At 36.5% G+C, this 25,993-nt stretch overlaps 1 protein-coding gene across 2 annotated transcripts in view; it reads right to left on the bottom strand.

The window, feature by feature from the left end:
- The window catches only part of LOC126236094 (tuberin), a 315,500-nt gene that overhangs the window by 70,534 nt on the left and 218,973 nt on the right, over window positions 1–25,993 (bottom strand). Inside the window, exons 21-25 of one of the 2 annotated variants that reach the window (XM_049945162.1) lie at window positions 25,136–25,320; window positions 19,753–19,912; window positions 8,864–9,038; window positions 8,499–8,703; window positions 1,785–1,914 (exon numbers count right to left, since the gene is read on the bottom strand). In XM_049945162.1, the coding sequence (XP_049801119.1) occupies window positions 1,785–1,914; window positions 8,499–8,703; window positions 8,864–9,038; window positions 19,753–19,912; window positions 25,136–25,320 (855 nt within the window). The remainder of the gene's footprint in view (window positions 1–1,784; window positions 1,915–8,498; window positions 8,704–8,863; window positions 9,039–19,752; window positions 19,913–25,135; window positions 25,321–25,993) is intronic. The other variant, XM_049945163.1, reaches the window with a different exon arrangement.

Raw genomic sequence — 25,993 nt, 5'->3', positions numbered from 1 at the left:
CTACCCTGGCCAGCAAGATCTCCGGATCTGTCCCCCATTGAGCATGTTTGGGACTGGATGAAGCGTCGTCTCACGCGGTCTGCACGTCCAGCACGAACGCTGGTCCAACTGAGGCGCCAGGTGGAAATGGCATGGCAAGCCGTTCCACAGGACTACATCCAGCATCTCTACAATCGTCTCCATGGGAGAATAGCAGCCTGCATTGCTGCGAAAGGTGGATATACACTGTACTAGTGCCGACATTGTGCATGCTCTGTTGCCTGTGTCTATGTGCCTGTGGTTCTGTCAGTGTGATCATGTGATGTATCTGACCCCAGGAATGTGTCAATAAAGTTTCCCCTTCCTGGGACAACGAATTCACGGTGTTCTTATTTCAATTTCCAGGAGTGTATATGCCATCTACCCATTTTGCATTAAGACATTATTACTACTCTCTTATCATAAAGAATTCAACAAGAATTTTGTCTTTTTTCCCTACACAGGAAAAATACTCTTTCGTTGACCACGTCACATCTATCATCTACTCCATTTATATTACTTATCCACAGATTTCTCACCCAGAAGACTTCTGGCTGCCTAATTCTCTGCTTTGAAACCATTAATTTTGTATTGTGACCAAAATTTCTAAAGGATGTTATGTATCTAATCAATGAACAAAAATTAAGTTACAGGACACAATGAATGTTTTACAAGTATACTCATGTCCATAAGTTAAGGGATTTTTTAGATACATGAAAAACACACTGTATCATGACTATACAGGGTAGACTAAATTATGGCGGAACACAATGAAACATATGCCATTGTAAGAATGTTTAGTACACTTGCAACGGTCCATATCAGGCTGTGCCAACACTACCTCCTGGACCATGGACACCCGTAAGTGCTTGTCAACTCACCTGTGGGCCGAAGCAGGTAGTAGTAGTCATATATACGCTACCTGCCACATACACCACCCTGTTCTGATCTTGTTCTGTCACCTGGGTGAGCCATTTGCCTACCCCTGTTCACAAGCACTCATCTGAGACATACGCTTGTATATGCTATAACATGCCTCCTGATTGATCAAAAGTTAGCTGTTTGCACACGGCTCCCCACCTGCTCCCAAAGGTGCCAGATGCTCACAGATAGGCACTCTAGTTAGAACACAGGGTCTATTTGGGTGAGGGCCATGGTTACATCTTATATTCCTATAGTTGTGCCACCTGTCACAAAGTTATCATGGCACCTTTTATTATAAACATTATTTACATGCCTTGTATCATATATCAGATCTTAAAGATCCCTCAACCTGCACAATAATATAAATATTACATTGTATTCATTTTTATGATAGATAAGCTGAGTGACTCCCAAGATTTTTTAATGAGGATAAAGAACTGTCAAAACCTCATACAAAGTGGTCAAAATAGTGCGACAGGCTCTTGGCTGCAAAGCAACTTTTCTTTCTTTTGCTTTTCTTTTCTTTTCTGGACAACCGAATTATTCTCACACAATGACTGACAAAGTCAGTAGCTGGTTTTGCTGCTTCCCTGGGATGTGACAGTGCACAAGGTAAAGAAGAGAGTAGTGGACCTAATTTTCACTGTGTGACACATTCAATGTCACTCTCCAGACCCCACTTGGTGATAATATTCATTTCATACAGGCAGTTGTCAACTCTATAAACGGCCAACATGTATACAGCTATATTGCCAAAAATGTACATATGCAACAATATAAAACATAAAACTAAAGAACAAAGCAACCTTCACCCCAGGTACTGAGAACACATCTGCACATACCTCTCACAGCTGATTTGCTAATTTCAGGTGGGACAACGCGATGAACTTGAGATGGTGACGGTGGTGGAGGCCTTGTCACTGTAACTGCTGCTGAATGAGCAGGTCGCAAGGCTGGTGCTGTTGTGCATACCTAAAAATCCATAAAAGAATAATTAGACATTTTTACTCTTTGATATGTATGTGCAAAAATACTTCTGCTTCAATTAATTTTAACTTAAACACGCATTTTACAATGGCTTATATTTTTAAGTATGCTGTAAATAAGGAAAGCACAGCAATAGTTTCAGAGTACTGGATATCATTAGAAGAGAGAGAAACATACCATTCACTATGAATGATGTGTACTAGGGGTCATGCATATACCAATATCAATGAGAAGCTTTGGAGACATGTAACAAGTTCTGAAATACAATCGGCTAAATGAAACTGCTTCTGGTATTATATGAACTTGTATACGGCATTAATGGAAGTTCTACTTAGATAGTAGCAAAGGAATCTGATTCACCTGCATATACACTTAAAATTTTAAATTAAAATCTTACCCAGAATGTAGGAAAAGACACCATAGTCTTAAAACACACTTTCTTCTCAATACATATAATTCAGTTACTGTTTGTGCACTCATGCTCAAATATGTAAGTAAAAGAATGCTTATAAAAAAATCATCCATGTATTTTAACTACTGTTCTGTTCAGTATTAACATGGCTTTTGCAGTGGTTAACAAAAAAAGAAAAAGAGAAGAAAAGAAAAGGAAAGAAAAGGTTGAAAATGTGGGAAGAAATGGTGAATAAAAAGGGGTTTTAAAATCGTTGATGACCGTGAAAATGGGAAAGAAAGAAATGTAAATCGGACTTTGTATTACAGAAAAGTTATCGGACTTCATGATTCGGAAAAGCTATTGTTAGGGTGGTCCTTGTGGCAATTCTGAGCAAAAGTTAAACCAATTTCCACTACAAAAATTATTTGAAAAAAGAACAGAGAATAACAAAATGTGATTAACAGGGGGAAATGGCGTAGATAAGAGTTCATCCTTTACCATGTTAACATGTCTTCTCGCGTGTGGCGTCCAGGTCTTCAAAAATCTCCTACTTCATTTCTGCATGAAAAGTCTGCTCCGAAATATTGCAATCATCCAGGAATCACTAATTTATACAAATCAAAATCATCTTGTCACTGAATGCAATTTATTTTACATTGCTACTTCCATCCTCCGAATTTCATAACAACTTTCACAATATGTCTACACATTAATGAGTTTTTTCGTCTTAATCAGATCAAGACTAGCTAATAAGTTTTTTATGTCTGCATTAAGCTTCCACTCTCGAGAGACAATAGACGGATAGAAAACAAAAAGAGAGTTACAATTTTAGTATTTTCTCTGCCATCAAGTGCTCATACCGCTGCGACGGTATAATTTATATCTGAGGGAACAAGTGTAGCGCGGCGAAATTAAAAGTCCCGCTACATTTAGTAGTCTCTAGCCATTGACCGGATTAAGTTATAAAAGGCACACCTAATAAAGGATGGTAATATTTTACTTATAAATTACACAAAGTGTAATATGGATATTTTTCCCTGGCCAAAATACAAGTGTCACTCGGAATTGTGTGGAATGTCTCCCTTGGCCCTAATTGACAAGTAAAAGTTAATTTAAAAACAAAATTTCCACTACTCTGAACCAGACACACCAGCAAAGAGAAAGTCTGCTGGACTATGAATGTAAAAATACATTCGATCATTGAAAAACTTTCCACATGGTGAATGATTATTAAACACACAAATTACATTTATCCTCACTTCAGCACATTAAGCGCTATGCTTAATTTTCCTATACTAAATCAGTGAATTATCCTGTAGGAGCAAAACTGAATGTCTGCAAAACATGGAAGCATATTTGTCAGCAGGACACAATAACATGCCTGACAAAAAGAAGAGGTGAAGCACCTAGTAGAGGAGGAGGAGGAGGAGGAGGAGGGAACAAAATGAAACTTCATGGGTTGAGAATCTGTGTGATGTTATTGCAGCGATTACAAAATAGAGTCAAATATACAAAGAGTATGAACCCGCTTATCAGTAATGTTGCACATGCTCCCGGATGCATGTACCAATTCGGTTACGAAGGGTGGCATTAAATCATTGTATCTGTTCCGAAGGCAAGATGACTGACAACTGTTGGAAATGGTCCTTGATATTCTGGATACAGCACAGAGATGGAGTTGACATCTGAGCTAGTCCCACACATGTCCTACTAGGGACATATTAAGGGGTCTTTCTGGCCATGAGAGTACCTCAACATTATGCAGACAGTTCATATACACACAATGTAGTGATTCAAGAATTTCTGTGTGAATTCTAGAACCACTCAGCCTTCTACCGTCTCAAACACACAATATTCTAAATATGAGAGTGGGATGGTAGAAACCTACCCACTGTGCCTCACATGTTTGTGTGTGCAGGTTTAAAGTCAGTCGCGAGAAGAAAGTAGGCGTGGCGGTCGAACAGCACCAACAAGTATCTGTCGGGCAATCCATAGAGGTTTTAGTGCATGTGTAAGGAAAGAAACTGTTGTGTTTTGTCATAGCAACCAAACATAATAAGACAAGGAAATTACTCCAAGATATTGGAATATGTTTAAGTATCCAATGAAGCAAAATTTGAAGGGAAAGACTGTGAAGAAATGAAAAACTCAACGATAAAAATAGTAAAGAAGATTTCAATGTATTTGTCTAAGAAGTAGTATGCATAGAACACAAGATACTGTCGAATGAACTTTTATTGTGTCATTATCATATTTAAAGTTAGTTTTAAATGCTTACTAGGACTAAAGCATATACAAGTATGGAGAATATACAACAAGCTGGGGACACTCAAGAACCAGCTATGGCCATGAAAGTTAGCAAAGAAGTGCCTGACTGGGCTGAGTTGATAAAATTAATCAAAGTTCAGAGTGCGACTCTAGGATTGGTAAATTCTCAATGAAATGCTCTTAAATTAAACTCATCAGATTCACAATTAAATGCCCAGAGTGAAGCTTTAAATGCTCAGAGGGAAACACTAAATATTCAAACGACATATTTAGGTTTTTCAAGTGCCAAGGTCGACTGTCAGAGAGAAGAATTTAGTAATCTACGTGAAGACATGGGTGCTTTGAAGACCGAGTTTGACGCTATAAGTACTAAAGTAGAGAATTTAAAAGTAGGTCTAAAAAATGAGTTGACAAACTCTTTGACTTTACCGACCTTAGTCAGAAACAGAATGATACCTTTCAGGATTTGTCAAAAAGGTTGGAACTTAACATTGAGAACAAATGTAATAATGTAGAATCCGAACTTATTGAAAAGTTAGAATCTTTGAAAAGGAGTACAATATTAAGTATAATGATGTTAGACATGGGTTGTATGCTTTGCAAGAGAGTGTAGATAAGCAAAATGAGTTAATGCCAATTATTCAATCACAATTTACAGGTGTCAGTACATGGGCAGACAACACAGAAAGGAATTTCAAAGAGAAAATAGCTAACTCTGATATTACAAATAAAATTTGTTTGAAGGAACAATTTGGGGAAATTATAGATCGAAAAGTTACCAAGAGAATAACATCTGGGAATGTATCGCCTATTCCTTCTTCTGAACTTAATGATACCAGGAAGGATTTAGAAGACCTGTGGAGAGAATTTACGCTTATTCAAGACAAGTAGAAAAAAGGGTAACTTCACCTAATATGGTATTAACTCGTGAAGTGGTGAATGATTTACAATGGGGAGCTCACCAGAGTTATCTAGACAATTCCATAAATTTAAGCCAGACGGAGATTACATCCGACCCATTTCTTAAAAAGGATTAACCTAGCATTACCAAAAAATTGGGAAGATTCTAAGAAGATTGAATTTACTGTGGCGTACCTTCTCAGAGAAGCCTCAGAATGGCGTGCAGTAAATATTGACAATTTTTTCACTTGGGAAGACTTTCAAAAGAAATTTAAAGAAAACTACTGGGCTGCCAGTGCACAAGAAAAGTTAATATCAGATCCATGGGATCCGGGCGGAGTCATCTATCCCCTAGGGACGTTAAAATTCTGAGTTAATTGGCGGAGTGACGACCATTGGATCCCGAGTTGTTTTTGGTGTTTCTTCCAAAATAGTTTTCCTGCACCAAATTCCTTTAAAATCTAAAACTAACCTATAATCTTATTGCTTAGAAAAAGAAAATAACTGAATATGACCATAAAATAGAGAACAACTTAGGAGAATCACAAAAAAGTGATATCTAGATGAAATAAACTGAATAGAGTATTATATTAGTTGAAAATATAATATGATGTGACTAGCTGAACAACTGTGATACGATAGTGTATAGATTTTCTGTTTGTATAGAGTATTTTATACCTTTTATGAAATGTGATACCGATGGGAAGGTTCATATAAATTCTGAAAGGGGTGGGTATTGTAGCTAAAAGCTTGATTTACAAGAACAGATAAATCGTGACTAACACAAAACACACATCACACATTTCAAACAACCCTCACAAACAAGTGCGCCTGATTCTTCTTTATTTGCCCTTTCCATATGGTTGATAGGAATTCCTTTGGGAACCTCAAAGGGGGAAGGTGGGAGAAGTCCATTCTGCAGGAGACAATTTAACACCAAACCTCCTCCGACGTCTCACTCAAGTACCTGAGAGGTAGTCATCCTCTGGAAGGGGGATGGTAAAGGTTTCCTGTCTTCGGGACTATCTTCTTTCTCTTCTTTGATCCTAGCAAACACATCTATGTTTTCCTTTCTTACTTCTCATCTTGAGGGCCTATCTATCTTTTCCCTCACTCCATATTCATAAACTTCTATTGCTGAAGTCCTTCCTTATTTCCATGGCTACTAATAACCTACATTTTATCTTCAGATAAGAAGGCCGAAGAATCAGACTACACGAACACACATCCACATATACACAAATATACACTTCTACACAACCATTAAATTATATGACAAAGTCTGTCACGATGTGAGAACTGCCAGGTGCTGTAGGGGAAAAGGTGTGTATATAGGGAATTATGCGCACATATATGGGGAGTTATGACAGTCCTATATCGAATATACAAAAGGAGAGGTGCCCATACATAACAAACAACTATAAAATAATAATGAGTAATGGATCAATAATAAAAAGGCACAAGCAACATCAGTGCCATAAAAATTCTAATGAATTGAAGAATAGTGGGACGTAAGTAGTATATATAGACATAATATCTATTGAAAATATATAAGTTGTTAAGTAGAGGAGGACTCTAGGGAGTGAATGATATATTAAAGAATTAATGCAAAGTTTAAAATAGATTTATATCTTTACCAGAAGATAATTAATTATGGTATACATAGAAATGTATATTAGAGTAATGAACTGTGAGGCCTACTCAGAAAGGATAAGGGGGGGGCGTACCCGGCATTTACTAAGTACAAAGGGCAGATGCACCTACGTGGAGACAGGACGATCTATGGCCTAATATTTTTTTGTAATATTTCAATGATGACATGTTGTTAAGACATGTCTGATATTTACTGACATTTTTTTCACATTTGCACTTGAAAATGACTCTACAGCCAAAATCAAAATAGTGAAATAAATGAATAATAATAACTTACAGTCAAATAATGGCAATGATTTCATTCAAAATGTATATTATGACTGTGGAAGCTTTTCCTGCTGTTGCCAGTAAGCATTTCATATCCTGGGAAATGGGATGAGAAGTTCCGCCTTATGCAAGACACCTTATCCTCTTTATTTTGGTTACTGTCAGTTATGTTGCACAATAACAGTAAAATTCTTATAACTTTAAGTGTCTTTAAATCTAATCTGATTTAATTTAAATATTCTGTTACCCTAATTTTATCACTGCTGATATCAATCTTGCATCCCCTCCTCAATTGAACTAATCTACCAACGTCTTCCCCATGTCTCCAAGAAGTACAATGTCAACTCTGAAATTTTGTAATAATGAAAATTTTATAATTTTATTCTAATTCTCTCTTGTTGTCAGTATAAACCCTATCATACAGTGGTTACAACAATGGATTTGCATTAAAGAAGAGCCTAGTTCAAAGCACTCTCCATATAACTACTGGCCTGAATAAAATTTTTATTATTAATGCACACACAGAGTCTTCCTTTCTGTTAAAATTAATGTTACAGTAACTACGATACAAGTCCTACATTCCTGCATTGGATATTCATTGTAGATCTTTTACCTCAAAAACTTATGGCACTCTTATGCATGAAATTCTATGACATTGTGCAGCTGGACACAAAATATTGTTTCATACATTATGTAAATATTCTGTGAGCAAATTATGGATTACAGTAATATTGGTGATGAAGTAACTGGAGGGGGGAACAATGTTGTTATATTACAACAATAATATAATTTGGTAAAGAACTCAAGATTCAACTCAAAGGTCACATGGAATGGCACTGTACCTAGTCCGGCCTAATAATTACTGGCGATGAACAAGCTCTTAAATCAATTACTAGTCAATATACAGTATAACAGTTGAATCTGAACTATGATAGGATTTTACATTTTCCTCATCCACAGCATTTCTGATATCATATCCAAAGTTTCCCACGAGGAATCATGCTTTAGTTTTAGTACTGCCTTTGAATTAAAATTCCCCGATATCATTTTGTAATTTTATATGGTGTCTGTGCTATGGGAAACTTACCAGAGACGTAGGTGATGGTGGGACTGTTTTAGATGCAGATTCATGTTGAGTGTCAGCATGCACTGTCCCAGGATAGGAACGAGATGGCAGAAGAAGTGGGTGTAGTCCGTCTGCTAATGGTGGAGTGCTTCCTTGACCAAACATTTCTTCAGGAATTGCTTCACAGCTTACACGGCTATCAAAACCGTGTGATTTAGCTGACTGACTGAAAAAATAGATGTACCTCAGAAGTAATTTTGTTATTTATTTGACCAATGTTTCTTTCTAGAAACAATAATTTAAGTTCATTTAACAGATATAAAGACAAAATCACGACCAAACTGCTACCACTCACATTTTCCTCATAAGCAGATATGCAAACTCACCTAGCATCTTTGTTGAAAGTCTGTTTCACATTTTTTGGGTTTTCAGATTTCATTTCCATGTCCTGAGCATTGTCATGCTCCTGTCTATTTTCTTTTAAAAATGGAATCTTCCAGTTAGCACTCATTTCTGGGCTCGAATTTGAGCGGCGAACAGGATTTCTTGCCTTACTTGCTTCTAGAAGACAGTAATTTTAGTTACAAAATTGAAAATACAAGGTCAAAAGAACAACTTGTAGTAACACTTAAATAGAGGAAACAAGATAGCAATTAACTGAGCACTTCCATGACTTATCACAGTGACTAAAGAAAACCATGAGGAATCATGCAACTCTTCTTTGAATCTTTCGTATTTCTTCGATTAATCCAATATGGTATAGGTCATAGGCCAACAAATGATGCTCAAGAATTTGTCAAGCAAGGTTTTTGTATGCAACCTCTTTTTTTCATGAACTACTGGTCCCTAGTATTTCTACAATAAATGCAAGTCTGGCATCTGCTTTCCCCATGGCAGGATTTACACAAATCACCAACTGGATAGTGAAAGGTGGCTACACTGAGCCACAGCGACAGAGATCGCTAGAGAGCATTGTTCCGCCGCCTCCACGGGAGTGATTATTGAGATGTCGTAGTGGCAGTGCTTGTCGAGGACTCGTAGTAGTCAGTTCGTGTTGAGATGTGCTAGTAGGGTGTGCTTTCTGAGATGTGATACTGAAAGGTTCTTGTTGAGATGTGGTAATAGCGAGTCAGTGTGGAGATATATTGTAATGATAAGAGTGATTTTGGTCAATATATGAAGGTAACGAAACTTGATTTATTTTTCATTATTTCCATGTTTTAAATAATGTGTCATAACAGGTTCAGTCAACAAAGCATCTGGCTTGTGTTCTTGGATTAGAGTGTAATTGTGGTTCTCTTGAGTAATTATGGTATTCGTATTTTCTTTAATTAATTCAGTATAAATGGTATTTGAAATTCTTGTCTTTTGAAGAAGAACCGTGCCAGATGCGTACGTTGAGTCATACTTCCACACGCAGAACAGTTACACTTGTGCTTTGGTTTCGTAGGTTTTATAGTTGCTGGGGACTTAATTAATTAATTGTGTTAATGAAAATTTCCATTTCATTCCTTGTTGTTATTCTAAGCAGTCAGATTGCGTAATAATACTAGTCAGGGCCAACCGTTTACGAGACACAGCGTAAACGGATAAACAGCTACAAAATTAAAAAACTAAAATTATTTTCATTACATTTTAATTAAGCCCCCATGCACGTTGTAAATTTAATTCTGAAAATTTTTGTACTATCACGCGATCTCTTTCTTCCTGTTCTCTATCCTGTTCCCTTTGTCTAATCTCTACTGCAATTAATCTATTATTGTGAGCATTCAAAATCGGTTGTACTTCTTCTCTGATTTCTTTCTTTAATTCATCTTTCATGTTTTTGAAACAAGTCCCTATTCGTGAATCTAACCGTGTTTCCATTGTTCCCATCTCAGTTCTAATTGTTCCTATCTCAGTTTTAATTGTTCCTATTTGTGATCCCTGTGAGTCTAACCGTGTTCCCATTGTTCCCATCTCAGTTTTAAATTCAGATCGAAAATTTAATATTACACTCATCAACTGCTCCATATTAACTTGTTCGAAATTCCTTTCGCTCCTAACATTTCCCGCGAAACCAGTTTCCTTCATCATAGCTGTAAAGCTATCTGAATTCGATACTATTCCAGAATCTTCTGTCGTTAATCTCGGATTCTGTGAATTTTCTGATTGAGAAAAATTTTGAAATGGTTCCGGACTATTTTCCCGACTTATTACATTGTTTTCCACTTCATTATTCAACATACTGTTCTCTTGTGTTGGCGAGTTCGCCATGTCAACAATTTCGTCATTCTGACTATCCATCATTTTTGCCTTTTTCATTGATCGCGTGATCATTTACAAAATATACAAAACTCGTCACTATAAAAAAATTACACACAATGACACTATATCTCCAACAATATCATTCACACGAAATGCTTCCCTCAATCACGATCATCGAACAATTGAAATAATTGCACTAAATTGTCAAACCCATAGACAAGACAACAAAAATTAAATTTTAAAGAATACCATTAGAAAAATGCCAATTACCAAATCTACACATGCAATATAGACTACAATTACTAAATTACAAATTACTACAACAATCCTACTGTCTACTATTTCTACAATCAGAAGAATTCCAAGGGACGATCCGAAGCAGTGGTCGCCACGTGCATGGGGGCTTAATTATATGAAATGCAAATATTTTTAGTTTTTCGGTTTAGTAGCTGTTTATCCGTTTACGCTGTGTCTCGTAAACGGTTGGCCCTGACTAGTATTATTACGCAATCTGACTGCTTAGAATATCAACAAGGAATGAAATGGAAATTTTCATTAACACAATTAATTAATTAAGTCCCCAGCAACTATAAAACCTACGAAACCAAAGCACAAGTGTAACTGTTCTGCATGTGGAAGTATGACTCAACGTACGCATCTGGCACGGTTCTTCTTCAAAAGACAAGAATTTCAAATACCATTTATACTGAATTAATTAAAGAAAATACGAATACCATAATTACTCAAGAGAACCACAATTACACTCTAATCCAAGAACACAAGCCAGATGCTTTGTTGACTGAACCTGTTATGACACATTATTTAAAACATGGAAATAATGAAAAATAAATCAAGTTTCGTTACCTTCATATATTGACCAAAATCACTCTAATCATTACAATATATCTCCACACCGACTCGCTATTACCACATCTCAACAAGAACCTTTCAGTATCACATCTCAGAAAGCACACCCTACTAGCACATCTCAACACGAACTGACTACTACGAGTCCTCGACAAGCACTGCCACTACGACATCTCAATAATCACTCCCGTGGAGGCGGCGGAACAATGCTCTCTAGCGATCTCTGTCGCTGTGGCTCAGTGTAGCCACCTTAAAAACATGGCGAACTCGCCAACAGAGGAAAACAGTGTGATGAATAATGAAGTGGAAAACAATGTAATAAGTCGGGAAAATAGTCCGGAACCATTTCAAAATTTTTCTCAATCAGGAAATTCACAGAATACGAGATTAACGATAGAAGATTCGGAAATAGTATCGAACACAGATAGCTTTACAGCTATGACGAAGGAAACTGGTTTTGCGGGAAATGTTAGGGGCGGAAGGAGTTTCGAATCAGTTACTATGGAGCAGTTGATGAGTGCTATATTAAAAATGGAAACACGGTTTGGATCTGAATTAAAAACAAATAGGGGAACAATGGAGCAGTTACGAGACTCACTTGGATCACAAATAGGAACAATTAAAACTGAGATGGGAGCAATGGGAACACGGTTAGACTCACAAGGATCTGAATTAAAAACAGAGATAGGAACAATCAAAACTGAGATGGGAACAATGGAAACACGGTTAGATTCACGAATAGGGACATGTTTCAAAAACATGAAAGATGAATTAAAGAAAGAAATCAGAGAAGAAGTACAACCGATTTTGAATTCTCACAATAATAGATTAATTGCAGTAGAGATTAGACAAAGGGAACAGGATAGAGAACAGGAAGGAAAAGATCGCGTGATAGTACAAAAATTTTCAGAATTAAATTTACAACGTGCACACGATAAGGAAGAAATATTTGAGAGAATCGAGGAATCCGTACCAAATGACAGAATAAATAATCTAACACAACAATATGAACAGTTAACTACCAAATGTGTCAACACTGAAACCCGAGTCGCGACACTTACGGAAGACGTAAATAAACAGAAAGAAAAAATAGGTGACTTATCGGAAAGAGTTGAGGAGATTTCAGATAAATTGACAAGTCTTAGTTTAAATGGGGATAGAGATTCAGATGATACAGCTCCATTACCATTTGCAGAAACCGAAGAGTACCAGAACATAAATAAGCATGTTGAAAATCAGGGAAAATTTAATGAACGCGTTAAAAGGGAAGTTGAGGCATTACGAAAGCAAGTCAAACAAATTGAAGGCGAAATCGTAGGAAAAGACAGCAGAAGAAATTTAGAATCACAGATAGCAGAGGGGTTTGAAGAAAGTAATTTATTTCATTTACGGGACACAACAAGAGAGCGCCAGGCGTGCGAACTTGACAATAATCGACATTCAAACTGGGACAGACGCGGTAGGTCTTTGTCGCCACGAGGCGAAAACTTTGACTATAAACACTTTTTGACTGTTCGGAAATTTAAGATTTTCCGCAATTCTAAAAATGACATACATCCACGTGCATGGGGGCTTAATTAAAATGTAATGAAAATAATTTTAGTTTTTTAATTTTGTAGCTGTTTATCCGTTTACGCTGTGTCTCGTAAACGGTTGGCCCTGACTAGTATTATTACGCAATCTGACTGCTTAGAATAACAACAAGGAATGAAATGGAAATTTTCATTAACACAATTAATTAATTAAGTCCCCAGCAACTATAAAACCTACGAAACCAAAGCACAAGTGTAACTGTTCTGCGTGTGGAAGTATGACTCAACGTACGCATCTGGCACGGTTCTTCTTCAAAAGACAAGAATTTCAAATACCATTTATACTGAATTAATTAAAGAAAATACGAATACCATAATTACTCAAGAGAACCACAATTACACTCTAATCCAAGAACACAAGCCAGATGCTTTGTTGACTGAACCTGTTATGACACATTATTTAAAACATGGAAATAATGAAAAATAAATCAAGTTTCGTTACCTTCATATATTGACCAAAATCACTCTTATCATTACAATATATCTCCACACCGACTCGCTATTACCACATCTCAACAAGAACCTTTCAGTATCACATCTCAGAAAGCACACCCTACTAGCACATCTCAACATGAACTGACTACTACGAGTCCTCGACAAGCACTGCCACTACGACATCTCAATAATCACTCCCGTGGAGGCGGCGGAACAATGCTCTCTAGCGATCTCTGTCGCTGTGGCTCAGTGTAGCCACCTTTCATATATTGGAGTTTGGTGGATAAGAGGTAAAGTAAGTGAGGAGCATATTTTTTTTGTACTGACTAGAGGAAAGAGTTGTTATGGAAGTGAAATGATATTGGTGCTGAGGTTTATATGTATCGACGTATTATTGAAGTATTAAGATTAAGTGATGATTATTGGAGTTTGGTGGATAAGAGGTAAAGTAAGTGAGGAGCATATTTTTTTTTTGTTGGTCCATATGGAACAAGGAGGATGAAGATGGCAGACTAGAACACTCAAGTAGAAAGAAGATTGCCTACACACACACTTTGTTAAATCAATAAGCAGTATACATTTTTTTTTTGAAGAGAGGAAGTATTTGCATATCTTGGCTCACTGACAGTTGTTCAGCAACAGTACAATTTGATCTGGCTTGGCAAACATTGGTCTAGACATGATGACTATGACGTTGACTAACTATTATTGACTGTTATACATTGCTGCCACTACTACTTGATACACATAATGAACATAAAATTTTGACAGAATTGCATTTACACAGTTAACACTATTCAATTACACAGTAGCACTTAATGAGGATGAAAGATGAGTGGATGTGTTTTGTGTGTTTTCCTTTCCTAATCCTACCAACCTATCTCCTAAATATTATTTTATTTGTTGGTAGTGGCTTGCACTGACACCCATAAATATTATAGGTTAACTGTTATTGTGTACTGTAATAGTTAATGTGACAATTACCTGATATCATTTGTGTGTTTATTATGATTTGTATGTTTAGTGTAAGAGCATTGATAATAATTTGTTAAAGAAATTGTATGTGCATTCAAACTATTGTTCATGACTGAACTGTCTCAGTAGTTATGGTGAATAGTATGGACTGTTACTTGCACTTTTTCTACATGATTGGTGCCACAAGGACATGTTTAATTTCTGCTGATGAACTGTGTGATCAGTGATTGTGAAAAAATTATGGACTGTTACTTGTACCTTCTCTACATGATTGGTGCCACTAGGACATGTTTAATTTCTGCTTATAAACTCTGATGAACAGTGTGATCAGTGATACTAGCTTTTATGGAACTGCTTCTGCTGAGAAATGTGACTTGTTGCTGTGTGTACCTACTCAACATTGCTGGGTGCCACTGATGGATTGCTTCTACTGAAATGAAGTCACCTGTTGCTGTGTGCACCTGATCAACATTGCTGGTGCCACTAATGGACTGCTTCTACTGAAATGGTGTTACTTGTTGGTGTCTGCACCTACTCAACATTGCTGGGTGCCACTGATGGACTGTTTCTACTGAAAAGATGTCACCTGTTGATGTCTGCACCTGCTCAACATTGCTGGGTGCCACTGATGGATTGCTTCTACTGAAATGAAGTCACCTGTTGCTGTGTGCACCTGATCAACATTGCTGGTGCCACTAATGGACTGCTTCTACTGAAATGGTGTTACTTGTTGGTGTCTGCACCTACTCAACATTGCTGGGTGCCACTGATGGATTGCTTCTACTGAAATGAAGTCACCTGTTGCTGTGTGCACCTGATCAACATTGCGGGTGCCACTGATGGACTGCTTCTATTGAAAAAATGTTACTTATTGGTATTTGCACCTGTTGACCATTGCTGGGTGCTACTGCTGGAACTGTCAACTGCTTATTCTTGGGCTATGGAAAGCGTTTATGTGAATATTTGTATAAACTGATTTTTTGTGTATTACTGTTTGTGAAAAGCTATGAGACTCTTACCTGCACATATTCGTCATTGCTGACGCTATTGATTGAACTGTTTAACCACATAATACTTGTGTAAACTTATGTAAAGTCACATGTATGAAAGTAATTGTATTGCTTACTGTATTTTATATATTAGGTTATTGAAAGGTCAGTGCAAAGCCAAAATTTTATCTAGTTATATGATATTTACGTATTAATATTATCTTTTATTTTTGTCTGTATTTTTTGACGAATTTGCTGGTATTTTCACCACCAATGCTGGCAAAAATAAACATCAAATTCTAGCCGTGGAGGAAGGGCATATGAAAGGTGGCTACACTGAGCCACAGCGACAGAGATCGCTAGAGAGCATTGTTCCGCCGCCTCCACGGGAGTGATTATTGAGATGTCGTAGTGGCAGTGCTTGTCGAGGACTCGTAGTAGTCAGTTCGTGTTGAGATGTGCTAGTAGGGTGTGCTTTCTGAGATGTGATACTGAAAGGTTCTTGTTGAGATGTGGTAATAGCGAGTCGGTGTGGAGATATATTGTAATGATTAGAGTGATTTTGGTCAATATATGAAGGTAACGAAACTTGATTTATTTTTCATTATTTCCATGTTTTAAATAATGTGTCATAACAGGTTCAGTCAACAAAGCATCTGGCTTGTGTTCTTGGATTAGAGTGTAATTGTGGTTCTCTTGAGTAATTATGGTATTCGTATTTTCTTTAATTAATTCAGTATAAATGGTATTTGAAATTCTTGTCTTTTGAAGAAGAACCGTGCCAGATGCGTACGTTGAGTCATACTTCCACACGCAGAACAGTTACACTTGTGCTTTGGTTTCGTAGGTTTTATAGTTGCTGGGGACTTAATTAATTAATTGTGTTAATGAAAATTTCCATTTCATTCCTTGTTGTTATTCTAAGCAGTCAGATTGCGTAATAATACTAGTCAGGGCCAACCGTTTACGAGACACAGCGTAAACGGATAAACAGCTACAAAATTAAAAAACTAAAATTATTTTCATTACATTTTAATTAAGCCCCCATGCAATAGTCAAACTATATCGGACATCTACTGTAATTATATGTATTTCATTACACTGACAAGGGAACCTCCCCATCGCACCCCCCCTCTGATTGAGTTATAAGTTGGCACAGTGGATAGGCCTTGAAAAACGGAACACAGATCAATCGAGAAAACAGGAAGAAGTTGTGTGGAACTATGAAAAAAATAAGCAAAATATACAAACTGAGTAGTCAATGCGCAACATAGGCAACATCAAGGATAGCACGAGCTCAGGAGCGCCGTGGTCCCGTGGTCAGCATGAGCAGCTGCGGAACGAGGTGTCCTTGGTTCAAGTCTTCCCTCGAGAGAAAAGTTTACTTTTTTTATTTTTGCAAAGTTATGATCTGTCTGTTCTTTCATTGACGTCTCTGTTCACTGTAATAAGTGTAGTGTCTGTGTTTTGCGACCGCACCACAAAACCGTGCGATTAGTAGACGAAAGGACGTGCCTCTCCAATGGGAACCGCAAACATTTGACCGCAAGGTCAACCGAATCCTCCGCAGGAAACCACGTCTGATATATTCTATACGACACTGATGACGGCATGTGCGTCACATGACAGGATTATGTTGTCGACCCACCTAACTTGAACACTTGGCAAATGGGTAAAAAGATTCTTCTACCTTGCCCGATTTAGGTTTTCTTGTGGAAAACTCTTTGCCTTTACAAATGTCTGCTTGTGTCTGTGTATGTGTGGATGGATATGTGCGTGTGTGCGAGTGTATACCTGTCCTTTTTTCCCCCTAAGGTAAGTCTTTGCGCTCCCGGGATTGGAATGACTCCTTACCCTCTCCCTTAAAACCCACATCCTTTCGTGTTTCCCTCTCCTTCCCTCTTTCCTGATGAAGTAACCGTTGGTTGCGAAAGCTTGAATTTTGTGTGTATGTTTGCGTTTGTTTGTGTGTGTATCAACATGCCAGCGCTTTCGTTTGGTAAGTCGCATCATCTTTGTTTTTAGATATATTTTTCCCACGTGGAATGTTTCCCTCTATTATATTCAATTAAATAATTTCATCAATAACGGATTGTTTTCATCATTATAGTATTACTATAAAGACATACAATTCTTTCTCATTAGTAGAAGTAGCATTTAGACTAACTGCCATTTCATTTAAATGTTTTACTGTAACATCCATGATGTCAGGTGTACAAAATAACAAACGCTTCTCCAGGAGAATGGCAAATACCAGCTGGAATTATTCCTGGACGCTCCACTATTATATTTGCAAGAGACCTCCTAGGTATTGTGGGTTTGTGTGATTACATACCTTCTTCCAGACTTGGTGACAGTCACAGCCTAATGATCACTACCTAAAGCTACATCATCTTCAACATCACTAACGCCCACATCATTTTCCCCATCTGAATCTTACTCTATAACACCATCTTCATCTTCACTTTCACTCGTGGAAACAGAATCTTCACATAACATTTCATTCAGAACATTTCCTAAAGATAAATCGTACATTCTTTTAGATGTTCCTGAGTCTCCATATAAACAGCAGGAAAATGAACTAACCCACTGGAAGTATACAAGATAGATAGTTGCTGAATATCAACAACAATCACTTTATCTGAAAAACTGATTGTTAAGAATGCCAAGACTGCCAACAAACAAGAAACAGACTTGCATTGTTGTACAGAGGAGAAATAATTATTTTACGTAGAAAAATTTTCTCCAGTGAACATGAAAAGTTTAATTTTTCTTTCTTTCATAGGAGAAGTTTTCAATAGAATTTGACAATATTAAGTTTCATGCAACATTGAATAAACAAAAACTCAAAGGGAAAATGGTATATGACATTTACTTGGGCAGAGAGAACAGTTGTGGGTTCTACTCATCTCTTGTTGTTGTTGTTGTTGTTGTTGTTGTTGTGGTCTTCAGTCCTAAGACTGGTTTGATGCAGCTCTCCATGCTACTATATCCTGTGCAAGCTTCTTCATCTCCCAGTATGTACTGCAGCCTACATCCTTCTGAATCTGCTTAGTGTATTCATCTCTTGGTCTCCCTTTATGATTTTTACCCTCCACTCTGCCCTCCAATACAAAATTGGTGATCCCTTGATGCCTCAGAACATGTCCTACCAACCGATCCCTTTTTCTAGTCAAGTTGAGCCACAAACTCCTCTTCTCCCCAATTCTATTCAATACCTCCTCATTAGTTATGTGATCTACCCATCTAATCTGCAGGATTCTACTGTAGCACCACATTTCGAAAGCTTCTATTCTACTCATCTCTTAGTCCACCTGTTTCAGCAGCAGAACCAAGCATGAAAGTTTCTGTCATTGATAAAATCTTTGCAAATGTCTTCTCCTCTTCATACAGAATGATAAAATTCAGCAATAACAGACACACACTATTATCACAAACTTATCTAAACTTAAGCCAAATTGTCCAAATAGTCACCAACATGTTTAACACTTACGCCGACCCTCAACAATTTGCCAATGTCCCCTACCCCACTTCTCTCTCACTCTCTCTCTCTCTCTCTCTCTCTCTCTCTCTCTCTCTCTCTCTCTCTCTCTCAACAGGTTTAGACTGTTCAACTCAATCTCAGTGTCATAGTCATTATTGTCCTACAAATACCAATTAAAGCAATTCTGCTACAGAACTGAATCTCCTAAAATAATAGAACTAATAAAATAGTAAAATTGAAGCACTCAGTTCAGAACCCATATACAATATTCTAATAATTCTTTCCTTGCTGGAACAGAACTGCCTAAAAAACACTATTTTTCCTATTCTAAAATTTTATGGATAAGATTAATTGTATCAAAGTAGTTTAAAAAGGTGCATGACATTGCCTTTCACTACACATTGTTTGGAATCTCTTCTCATTATTGGAAAAAAAACACTATTTAACTATTGGTTCTGAATTACTTTCTCCCTTCTGTTATCTGATTTTATACTTTTCTTTCTACCTACTATCTCCTCTCCATGGAGGAAAAAAGCCAATATAAATGTTCACTTTTTTCATGCATTTGTCTGCAATATGCCTGTGTTGGTCTAATAAACTACAGGTTTTTTATCAGTCTTGGTCAGTTTATAAAACAGAATTGATTGTAGGTGCTGTTGAAATGTGTGCTCATGAAATTACTGTACCTTCAGGTTCCAAATAGCTTTCACCCGCTGGTAAGTCTAGACTTTCAGTACTTTCACGCCTGGAAGGACAGACTTTGTATGGTGAGCATGGGATGTTGATTGGCTCAGTTGATTTTGGTACATTATCGCTCGCCAACTCAAATCCTGCATCCGATGTGTTCTGTGAAAACGAACAAAGAAAATACCACTGTCAACACAAAACTCGACATTAATATTTAGTACAAACTTCACATTGTGCCAATGTTTTTTTTTTTTCATTTTCTTATATCTTTTTATTAGTAGTACATATACGACAGTGGCATGATATTACTAAATTCTTGTTCAGGCATTATTTCATTAAACTTTAGTACTCGCTGTATAATTTAATGTTTGGCAATGACAATAGTACATTTACACAGTCCATTTCAAAATTTGTTAATGTTAAATAATTTTTTATTCCAAGGATAAAAAAGCTCATTCAAAAACCACTATTCCCCATGTTTCAACAAATGGTTTACTTTTTCCAGGAACATAATTTTTCAGAATTTATTTGTATCAGAACTTTTATGTTCCAGAATGTTTGGATGTTAAAAGTTACTTCTTCTCAAAATCCAGTAACAGGTTTCTAGCCCAGATTTTTCTGTTTCTGAAAATGTGTACTCTCTCTTAAACAATAGGTTATGTTTGTTAACATTAATGGAAATTCCTGGATGGAACAATACATAAAATAAAGACAACCATTAAACTTTAGTAGACTAATGTTTGGCTCTTACACACATGTAACAGACCAAAGTATTATGTAGCTTTTAAACTGTGACATCTTCTGGCTGACTTTCACACTCCAACCACACAGACACCCAAATGTATACTACCATGGTGACACTGATTATTAGAGAGCAGTTGCCTGCTGATGTGGGTTGGGAGGGAACAGGAAAGGAGGCATGAGATAAGGAGAGGGAGTGGGATAGTGCGAGACAGATGACACAGTGACTAAACAATAAGATGAAATGAGTTCTGAGGGAGTAGAGCATATAAGAAATGGAGACAAAGGAAAAACAGGAGGAAAGTAAGGGGGGTGGGGAGGTAGAAGGTGGAGAGACGGGGCAGAATGGTGGAAGAAGAGGAAGAGAGCGTGAGGGAGGCAGCAGGCAGTCAGTCAGTCAGGGAGAGAGTGAGTGAGTGAGTTTTTTGCCAGGAGAACAGCCAGAGCCCAAAAGCTAGTTAATACTGTGTTCTGTTATGTATGTGTGTATGTGCCACACATCAGTTGACACAAGATGACTAAGTAGTTTAACTATTCAAATCAGAAAATTTCACTTTCTAGAGACATTTTTGTGAACTTGAGGGCATTCCATGCACATTAAAGTGTTCCCCCATAAAATTTTACTGATAATATGGCTATTTTCTAATTATGCATCTATTAGTTAAACAAGCATATTTTCCTGTCTACTGTAACTTTGTCCCTTTTAGCTTTCTTGTTTATCATAATAACTGCAGGAGAATGGAGGGCTGCCTTGATACATCCACTACATAAGAAAGGCAAAAAAGAAGACATTAACTATAGAGGAATTTCTTTGCTACCAGTTATATATAAAATATTTTCAAGCTTTTACTTAATAGAGTAGAAACAACACTAGAAAGTCACTTAGCAGAGTATCAAGGTGGTTTTAGGAAGGGCAGATGTTTTAGATACATATTTAATCTGAAGACCATCATTTACAACAGATTATTGAATTCGAAAGATTTTGTAGTAATGCTTGTTGTTTATTCAAAAGGGCCTTTGATTCCATTGGCACACAAACTCTAGATAAAATGTCTGACAATTTGGCGTAAAGTCTAAATTGGCATATCTAATTATGAGACACCTACAAAACATAGTATCACTGAACGAATATAAGATTTCTCCATCAGGTTGGGAAGAGGAAACAAAAATATTGGAATAAACATTCTTGCATTTGGAGATCACTGCTTTGCTTTCTGAAAGTGTGATACCTACTGTAACACAAATTTATCATTTAGAAGGCATATAGTTAATAGGACTTGCTTAAGAGTTTTTACAGGAGGGGGTGTGGGGGAGGGGGGGGGGAGATGGCTGTAAAGGATGAGGAAGAAATGCACACATTAAAAAGGAACTGAAATTTATGAAAATGGATCTTGGCCACACTGGAAAAAATAAATAAATAAAGTAAAAATGGGAAAGTCATATAGTATAACCAAAGACTTTTGTAGATGTCTAAAACTCCAAACATAAGGCATTACTATACAGCCAGAACATCTATATGCAAGTGAGTGTCTAGCATTAAACTATAATTTATATAAATTAGAAATGCTAGAAAGGCAAATCATTTGGAAAGTACTACGTCCATCAAAAACTATAGAGGGTTGTGAATTACATAGTAATGGGGAAATTTATTAAAACATACAACACATATCAAAAGTAATGAGAAAAAGACGACTGGTATTTTTTGAATATTTACTCGATAATGCAAGACATTAGATTAACCAAAAAGATATTCAAATATTTGTGGGCTAAGAGATCAACAACAAGCTGGACCCATGAAGTACAAAAATGATTCAGAAAAAAATAATATAAAAGCTGACGAAACAACCGACAAAACTGTTTAAGGAACAAGTATTGAATGTGGGAGGATTAAAAAAATTGGTTTTAAATAGTTCAATGGCAGTAGGAAGAAATCTAGTGAACAATTGAAACAGTATTGGGGAAAAAAATAAAAGATCAACAAATAAGGCATTGGCCAATGTGAATGGTGACAGGGTGGAGGGCAGTGGGGCAGGAGGGATGCACATATGAAAACATAATATGGACAGAGAAAGAAAAGGAGATGGGAGTAAAAAGAAATACATTACAATAGTATCAAACTGGCAAGATGTTTGCCCTCTTGGTAGAAGGCGAAATCTTAGCTGAAGTCCGACTTCAAATTTGATTGAGGATACACAATGTAACCAGTGCTACACAGCACAGGGCCCAAAAACAGATGCAGCAATGAATGACAAGGACATTCGGGTATGATCAGACTGGGTTCATTATGATCGGCATGCCCATAATAATAATAACAATAATAATAATAATTATTATTAAAAAGGATGAAAAATTTACATCATCTCTGTGATAAAGCAGGCTCTGTAAGTCTCATCTATTGTGATTATAGAATACGCTTCACAATGTACACACTATGTCCATTAATCCTTACTGTTATTTTAATAACCTTCTATCCAGTAAAAGTGGTTGCATGTCCCATATGGGTAGTGTCTCTGACAGTTCTTCAAAGGGCAATCACAAACTGATCATCCCCTACAATCACAGCAGTATTCCCCATACAAACACTCTAGAAAGTTCTTACATTTATCGTCACTTCATTGTATTTTTTTCTGATCTCTCCTACATGATGCCAATTTATCAACTGCTGTATCACAGGCTCTTTGAAACATCAAAGCTGATAACTTTATTTATTTATTTCATTTCATGTTCCATAGATCCTGGTAGTGAGTGAATCGCAAGGATATGGAAGGTGTCAGATTCTACATATTTCAAATATAACTTGTATAAATACAATAAAAAGACACAATGCAATTAAAAATCAACTAAACAACAGCACAATCAATTAACAGAAAATTGTGTTTCACATGTTAAGGATGAGTAATATATTTATGATATGGAATGTGTCAGATTGTAAACAGTTGAAATATATCTTACATAAACACAATAAAAGATACGATGTACATAAGATATCAGCTAAACAGCAGCACATTCAGTTAACAGAACATTTTTGTTTCACATGTTAAGGATGTGTAATATATATACAAGAGTAAAGTTAAACTAAATATTCCAAAGGAAAAACAGGAATACCAATAAATAATTGTCATATGCCTATGATAGTACTCAAAATTAATTATATTAATTTTACAACACTTACAAATTCAATGATTATATAATTTTTTTTCACATATTCGTCAACTGTATAAAAAGATTTCTCTGTCAGGTACTCCTTGAGAGTTTGTTTGAATGCTGGCAATCTTTTGTGAAGGCATTTGATGTGTGGTGGGAGAGCATTAAACAGCTTAATGCTGCAGTAATAAGCTCCTTTTTTAACTGTGTCATCATATTTCAAAGACAGAGGTAGTCTATAAACACGAAGTCTGAATGGTAAGTTATGCCTTCATGGACAGTATAGTGATTGAATGGCAATATGTTAGTAACTGAAATACAGAAAATATCTTCAGAATTTGTCTTTAATGATGTCTTCTCATTTTTTCAACATAGTTATCAGATAACATGATACACTTTTGTCAAAGGTAAGCATGGTTCTTGAGCCATATGAAAGAGTGCTACCTTCTGCTTCTGCAATCAAGCCTTCACAATTATCATTATTTCTTCATTGCAACTTTACTGACATCAATGAAGACCTGTCTCTATTTTAGAACACAGATGAAAATCACGTGTAAATTGGATTGTATAGCACATGATGATTTTTTTTTTTTAATTTGTCTATGGACCCTCAGAGGTTTAAAAAAGTTAAGCTTGTAAGATAATATACTCAAGACCTGTAAAGATTTTGTTACATTTTGATACAAACTCGCCATTAAAACCAATACATGAGTTATCTATACACATGACGGGCTTGGCGGTCTGGCAGTAATGTGTGTGTCTAGAAACCAAAAGGTTTCAGGATGGAATCTTGGTCAGACCACGGACTTTTCAGTCTTCGATTTAACCTGGTCTTAACTTCTCAGTGATGTGAAGAGTTGCCAGAAACAACATGTGATCCAGTTAAACTGTAGGTCCCCTTTATTGGGTTGGATAAATGGGGTACATTAGGGACGTGCAAGTGTTGAAGACAGACTTGCACTAGGGCCACTAAGCTACACAATGTTATCATTATCATTCAAATACATAATTAAGTTTGTACAGAACCCTCAGAGCACAACTCCTACTTTTGTTTATCAGTTTTTTTATTTTATTAATTAAAAAGTCTCTTAATGAATAATATTACATTATTTGGTTCATTTATTTAATTGCATCCCGATTAATTTCTTTTGCACAGAAAACATGAACACAAAACTTGCCCAAAATGAAGATTTTACTATGCAGTGAAATCTGCACAACAGAGTATCTTCCTATTCATTGAAACTACATACCACGTCATGACCTGATTTGGAAGCTCTGCTTGTCATGGGCAGAATAAATCATGGAACCTGTAAAAGACTATGATCTGGCTTGAGTAGAGGTCTGGCACATTAGTTTATCTCATCAAGAAAGATGAAAATTTTGTATGCAGGCATATAGATACATGTATTCTGCACACAGTTCTATTCTGCATCCACAGCAAAATAAATGCACAATAAAAATTATAGCTACTGAAAAATAGTCAGGTAAAAGCAGTACCTCAACAGGAAGACTGCCACAGCTGATGCGTCTGTTTGATGATTGTGGCTCCACCTCATGTTGTTCCTTGTTACGGGCAGCCAGAGATGGGAGGAATAGAGTTGTGATGTCTGAGAGGGGAAAATCCTGTGGAGAGCTTTGTAGTTGAGGATGATTCTGCGTACGCATCACCCAAGACATATCACCTGGAGTGGGAAAATTTTTTCCTCTCTTTAAAGTCAACATTAAATTTATAATTTTTTGTTCATAGGTAGTAATAGAGTAATAGAGTAATAGTACATTTTAGAGGCAATAAAATCACACAAGCAAGTAAAGGGTACGTCATGGGCACTGATTAAAGTTTCAAGAAACAATTGAATTAATAGTTTCAATTTCTTTTTTTAAATTTAGAAGTTTGCAGAAATGTACAGCTTCACAGAGTGTGGCGATACAGATGACTGACGTTCCAATGTCCATGTCTAACTCTGAAATATACGACTAGAACTTTTTAGACTTTTGTGTCAATGAAACAAGATTGAGTGTTCAAGCTGAATGAGATGATATAGATATTTAACATAATGCCGGACACCTTCACACATACAGGAACTATCATGATATTTATTAATTAAGAATTAATCAACGAGTGTACTTTCCCAACACACACAGAAAGAATTTAAACACATACCTGTCTGCTCCATGCACAAAGGTTTTTCAATTACTAATTCACAACAATGTTTACTTGGTTCATCATCAGTAGGTATTCAAGAAAACTAAATGAAATCAAAATTAGTGTAAGGAGAGTTATGCACGAAGTGTTCAAGAAATTTGAAAGCAAAATTCTATCTCTGAATCAACAGAAAATTCTTAATAATTTTAATG

Source organism: Schistocerca nitens, chromosome 2 (genome assembly GCF_023898315.1).
Source record: "Schistocerca nitens isolate TAMUIC-IGC-003100 chromosome 2, iqSchNite1.1, whole genome shotgun sequence".
In the NCBI taxonomy this organism is placed as follows: domain Eukaryota; kingdom Metazoa; phylum Arthropoda; class Insecta; order Orthoptera; family Acrididae; genus Schistocerca; species Schistocerca nitens.
The sequence above is the reverse complement of the archived record's forward strand: the minus strand, read 5'-3'. Positions and strand labels throughout refer to the sequence as shown.